The sequence below is a fragment of the Callorhinus ursinus genome, unplaced genomic scaffold (genome assembly GCF_003265705.2).
Source record: "Callorhinus ursinus isolate GAN/ISIS: 27379988/994484 unplaced genomic scaffold, GSC_fseal_2.0 scaffold4, whole genome shotgun sequence".
In the NCBI taxonomy this organism is placed as follows: Eukaryota; Metazoa; Chordata; class Mammalia; order Carnivora; family Otariidae; genus Callorhinus; species Callorhinus ursinus.
This window is the reverse complement of record NW_027397066.1, coordinates 6,381,181-6,387,180: the sequence shown is the minus strand read 5'-3', so window position 1 is coordinate 6,387,180 and position 6,000 is coordinate 6,381,181. Positions and strand designations below refer to the sequence as shown.

Below are 6,000 nucleotides of genomic sequence, written 5' to 3'. Positions count from 1 at the left end.
ACTTTTTTGTGTCAGTAAAGCTGGGGAAAATTTTAAAGAAAGGGTCTTGGCACTGACAGAAAAAGAAAGTAGATTTGTAGTTGCCGGGGGGCTGGGGGGAGGGGAGTATTGGGAGAGACTGATTAAATAGAGACAGGGTTTCTTTTTGGAGCAATACAAATGTTCTGGAATTAATGGTGATGGTTGTGCAACCTTGTGAATAGACTAAAAACCCCAACAACGTGTACACTTTAAAACGGTGAAATCTGTGGTGTATTACTTCTCAACTAAAAAACAAAACAAAACAAGACGTGGATGAAGCATGTCTGGCATCGACACGGTCGGGCTGTGGAACAACAGACAGGACCCTCCTCCCTCCTCCCTGCAGCCGCCGCATTGGGCGGCCCTCGCCTGTGCCAGGGGTCAGGCTGCTTGCGGGGAAGCTGCAGGGCAAGCCTCACCCCAGCCCAGGCTCCGCTCTGCCGGGCGCTCCACGGCCTGGGACCAGGCATTTCCTTCTCTGAACTGCGGAGAGGCTCCCAGGACGCTGGGGAGAGTCTCCTCAGTCCCTCTGAGCACTAATCCTGTGCCCACAACGAGCATCTAGCACCTCATCCTGGCTCCACGTAAGCCCCCAGGAATTGAGATCGAGGTGGACCCGAGTAGCAAGTAGCGCTCAAAGCCGTGGCCACAGCCAGAGTAGGTGCTGTTGTTTAAAAACATGCAATAGCTCATTTGATTCTTCCAGCACCACTGTGATGGAGGTATTACTATGATCTCCATTTTATGGGTGGGGAAACTGAGGCCCAGAGACGTTAAGCAACTTGTCCGAAGTCACACAGCAAGGAAGTGGGAGAGGCAAGACTGGAAATCAGGCTATCACGCTGTCCCCCAGCCCCCACCCCACTGCCATGCAGTCTGGACTTGAACCCCTGGGCAAGGGCGTCACTGAGAGGCTTGAACTTGGAAGTGGCACCCTGCCTACAGGAGGGTGGACGGGGTGGGGTTTACGGCCATTGTCCAAGAGGTGGCGGGTGTGTTTCCCGGGTCCTTCACAGAGTCATTCAGAAAACCAAATACTTGACAAAAATCCTGCAAGGGGGTGTCCAGGTCTGGGTGATTTGACTGTTTGTGCGCTTTACAACACCTTCTATCTGTCCCAGAAGCACCCTCGTGGCTCAGCCTGGCCCACTTCTGTGACTCTGGCCTCTCCAGGCTGATCTCTCGCCCAGACCCTGCCTGCCCCTCTCAGAGCCTCCTGGGGCTCCTGAGCTCCCCGAACTGCTGCCCCCCCCGCAGGCTCAGTGCCCCCGGGGAACCCAGCGGCGGCCCCCCAAGACGTCCGTGCACAACCCCCAGGACCTGTGAACATATCTCAGATCATGAGATTAAGGCTCTTGAGAGGAGAACCTAATCCTGGGTCATCGAGCGGGCCCCGAATCCAGCGAGCAGCGCCCTCATGGGAGACGCACAGGGAAGAGGGGGGTTGGCGGTGTGACCACCAGGGTGGAGAGACTGGCCTGGCCACAAGCCCAGGGACCCCCGGGGACTTCGAGGCTGGAGAAGGCAGGACTGTTGTCCCCTGCAGCCTCTGCAGGGAGAGTGGCCCTGTTGACACCTGGGTTTCAGACCTCTGGCCTCCAGAACTGAGAAACTACATGTTTTACGCCCCCAGTTTGTGGTTGTGCGGGCGGCCGGGAAACAGTGCCTTGCACATTGCTTTCCTCCCTGCGCTGCCCCTGCCCTCCCTGGGGATGTCCCACTTGGTCCACAGCCTCCCAGCAGTGGCCCCTCTGGTGGGTCCACTGCTCCACCTAAACACTCATCCCTAAGCTTCCGCTGGGTGCGCTGCAGGCTTGTGCACCCACATTCCCCGAGTCCTTCCCTGGGTCAGGTGCCTTTTGGACACCCACACACACTAAAACTGCAAAGTCCCCGTGAAAAGCCAGAACACAAAAAAGCAAGCAGGCAGCGCCGACTGTCCACTGCTGTTTCTGTTGGACCACGGGTCCTTCTCGTCCCTGTCCTCTTCGGTTCACAGAGCCTTTGAGGGCAGGAGGGGTACACATGGGGTCCAGGGAGGCCCACCCTGCAGCTCCGTGTGGGATTCCAACCACAGTGCGCGTGTGTGTGGCCTGTGCTGGGGTCAGTAAAATGCTGGCCCCTGAGACGGGGACAAAGCCACTTCCTCCTGGAAGCACACAGGGTTTCTCCTGACCCGTGAGCTCAGACCAGGGACTAACCCAGGCTGGCACTTGAGCAGATTCCAACGACACTTCCTCACCTGCTGCAGGAAGTGTCCAAGGGCCCCGCGGGGAGGCTCCTGGGGTTCCACATAAGAAACCCGGCACACACAGACATGCAGTATCACTGCCTCTCTGCTGTGATTTAAAGGCCTTTTCCGGAAAGATGCTGGCAGCCGGGGCCAGGGCCTGTGGCAGGGGCCAGCACCCGGGACACCTGCCTTGCCCAGGCTGGCCAGGGGTGGTGTCTGCCAAGATCCTGGGTCCTGCCAGGTTGCCCTGCAGTCAGAGGCCCACCTGCACCCTGCTGGGGAGCTGGGGCAAGTGTAGGAATCCAATGACCTCATGTGTCAAGGGCGTGGGGCCCTCCTGGGGATTTGGAATTGGGGCCACCCAGGGCCAGGTTCCTGGGCTGGGCTGCAGGCTCAAGGCACAGGCGTGCACTGGCTACTCCACTATCTCCGTGTACCCCCTGCGGTTCTGGGGGAGGGGAGGCACGTTCCGGTGGTTCTCAGTTGGCGGCCTCAGCCTTCAGCTGTGCAACTGGGGTGTGGAAGTAGGACTTCGGGAACCCCCTACTCTGTGCCAGAGCAGGGCCCGAAACAGGTGCCGGCAAGGTAGCAATTCCCCAGCAGCGACCTGCCTCCAGCGCCTGGTCTTGCTCCCACGCCACGCGCGGTGTCTCATCTGGGCAGTCCCCGCATCCGGGCTGGCCCCAGGTCCGCAAAACGACGCCCTAATCTGGGCAGCTGCGACAGCGGCTGGAACCCCCCGCCCTTCATCCCCCGCCCCCCCCCCCCGCCGCGACCTGGATGCTCCAGGCTGCGGCTGCAGTGAGGGGACCCCTGCTTCCTCTTCCGAACAGACCAGAGAAGCCTTTCCCTCTCCCTCCAACGCGGCGCAGCGCGCCAAGCGCTCCCTCTGCCCCGAATACCCAACCCTCCGGCTGCCCCGGGGCGTCCTCCCAGTCCGGGCGCCTTGCCCCGCTCAGGGGAGCGCTTCCCCCACGTCCCGAAGCCTCCCTCCCTCCATTCGCATCCGCGCCCCCTTGCCGCGGGCACGCCCTCTTTCCGGGGCCCCCTCTCCAGCCCAGCCGCGCGCCACGGGGCCGCTCCGGTGCCCCCCACTCCGGGGGACCAATCCATCCCTCGGCTCGCCCCCTTCCCGCCGCGAGGCGCCGCGCCCCCCCCCCCCCGTTCCCCCCCCCCCCCCCCCCCCCGCCCGCCACTCGCCGCCGCCGCCGCGAGCCTCGGGTCCGGGCGCGCCCCCCGCAGCCGGGACGGGCGCGGGTCCCCGGGGAGCGCTCCTTTGTGCGGCCCCGCGCGCTGCGTCAGGGCGGAGTTGCCGCCGCCGCCACACGCGCGCACTCTCCCGCGCACGGGCGGCCCCGGGGGCGGCGGGAAGGGAGGCGGCGAGCGGGAGGAGGGAGCGGCCGCGAGCCCATTCGCTCGGCTCCCCCGCCCGGCCCCGCGCGGCGCCGCCTCCGCCATTGCTGCGCGCGGGAGCGGCCGACGCGGAGGCTCGCTGCGCGCTCGGAGCCAGACCTGCGAGCGGGCGTGGGTGAGTGCCGCCCGCGGGCCCGAGCCTTCCGCCCCGAGGCGGGGGCCACGGCCGCCCGGCGCCCCGGTGGTGGTGGGGGGGGGACGGGGGAAGGGGCGCTCCGCGCGGGTCCCCGGCGCCGGGACGGGGCGCGCCCCCTCCCCGGCCGCGGTGCGCCCCTGAGCCCGGCGCTCGGGTCCCGCGGGGTGGGGGGGAGGGCCTGGGACATTCACCCCCCTCTCCACCCCGCCCCAGTCCCGGGCGGCGACCGCCGCGTCCTCCCGACCCCTCCTCCCCGGAGGCCAAGCGGGGGCCGGCGAGCTCGCGGTGACTCCCGCCCGGCCCTCCCTCGCAGGCGGCAGCCTCGGGTCTCCCGGAACGATGGTGAAGTTGGGGAACAATTTCGCGGAGAAGGGCACCAAGCAGCCGCTGCTGGAGGATGGCTTCGACACCATCCCCCTGATGACGCCCCTCGATGTCAATCAGCTGCAGTTCCCGCCCCCGGACAAGGTGAGAGCCCCCCGGCACCCCCGCGCTGCCTGGTGCGCACCCCAAGTCTCGGGCGGCGGCCGCAACAAAGACGCGCGGCGTGCGCTGGGGATGGGAAGTGGGGGCGAGCTCGGGCGGCGGGAGGAAGCCCCCCCCGCCCCCCGGGAGGACAGCGTGCCCGCGCGCGGGATTCCGGATCGGCAGACAGCTCGGTCCTGACAAGGGAGCGCAGTCGGGGGAAGGTCCCCTCTCGATTTTCCTGGGAGTCCAGTCCGAGAGGTATCCCTGGCTCCACCGCGGCAGCCCCCCCCCAGCCCTGCTCCTCCCCCCCCCTGCCCCACGGTAGCAGGGGGCTGTGGGTCGGGGGTGAGACTTGGGGCGCGGCCGCCCGGTGTGCCCGCCCAGGTGATGCGGTTTCAGCCCGGTTTGCCCCGTGGCGGTGGGGAGGCCCCTCTCCTGGGTCCGATGGACCCTCGTTGAGGGGCTGGCTTCCCATCCTCGCCCTCCCCGCCTGCCCCTCCCAGACTGGCTGTAAGATGCTGCAGGGAGTCTGTTCTGACTGTGAGCTTCCTTCCTCTCTTTGTTCCTTTTGTGAAATCTTGAAGTAAGTGCTCTCTGCTAGCTGGGTATTAGTGTAACTGGAGACAACCATTCATCATCCTTTCCCCAAAGTGGGTTTTTCTTTTCTGAATTTAGAGTCCCTTTTCTTGAGTACAGTATCCAATCAAGTAGTTTCTGTATGTGGAGGATAATCTTTTCAAGAGTTAACTTTTGAAAAGGTAAATGCGATGATTTAAAGTCTCGACAATTGTATTGCACAACTCAAACCTAAAATACTATACACAGCATCCGTTCTGACCACCTTGCTGCCGCCTTAAAAACCACCGCGGCCGCGAGTAAGCTCGTTCTAGTTCCCGAAGTGCGTTTACATTTATTGTCTCATTTAGCCCTGGCGAGGACGTTCTGACTCAGGTCTTTGTCTTTTATTCCGGCATGTTGGTGACTGCTGACCACCGGATGGGGATGGGGGGATATCTAGGCAGCGATGGGGCCTTCCCTTCTGGAAGATTCCTTTATTCCCATGTGGACCCTTTGACTTACTCAGCCCTCTAGAGTGGTTTCCATCCCCCCAGGTCCGTTGTCTGTGTTGTGGGTGGGGGGGCAGGGGCAGGAGTGTCGGCCCGGCAGCAGGTGTTTCGGTTCAGGAAGAGGATTGACTTGGACACACGTGTGCACCCAGGCCACGTGGGGCCACTTTGGGGGCACTGAGGGTCCGGGGGAGGCTTGGGGGGAGGGGTGGGGCAGGGCTGCCTCCCCTGGCGCATCCCCTTCACTGTCTGGGCCGGTGGACTTGCTGGGCTAGCTCGGTCGGGGGCGGGGGGCTGCCCCCACCTTCCGCTCCCGCCTCAGCTCAAGAGTGGTGGCGGCCTGTGCCAGGAACGCTGTGTCCCAGGGCAGCACCTCTGTCAGGTGACTCCCTCCGCTCAGCCCGAGCCGCCTCTTTTGCCCTCAGTCTGTTCCGTTCCAGCATTGTCCGGCACACAGTTGGCTTATAGCAGGGAGGGGGATTTCAGGCAGGGGTGAAATTCTGGCCAACCAACTGGGCATTTAGAAGTAGTCTAGGTAGGTCCGAAAGGTAATGAGTCTCCCATCCCTGGGAATATTCAAGGCAAAGGGAGGGAACTGGCAGGGATGGGTTGGAACCAGTGGTTGAGTTGGAAGATTTCTGAGGTCACGGATGAGAAGACTA

The 6,000-nt window shown here is 63.5% G+C and overlaps 1 protein-coding gene across 1 annotated transcript in view; it reads left to right on the top strand.

The window, feature by feature from the left end:
* Window positions 1–3,594: 3,594 nt before the first annotated feature.
* Window positions 3,595–6,000, top strand: part of NSG1 (neuronal vesicle trafficking associated 1) — a 29,199-nt gene continuing 26,793 nt past the window's right edge. The window contains exons 1-2 of the mRNA XM_025887813.2: window positions 3,595–3,782; window positions 4,117–4,271. Of these exons, the coding sequence (XP_025743598.1) occupies window positions 4,143–4,271 (129 nt within the window). The 5' untranslated portion in view covers window positions 3,595–3,782; window positions 4,117–4,142. The remainder of the gene's footprint in view (window positions 3,783–4,116; window positions 4,272–6,000) is intronic.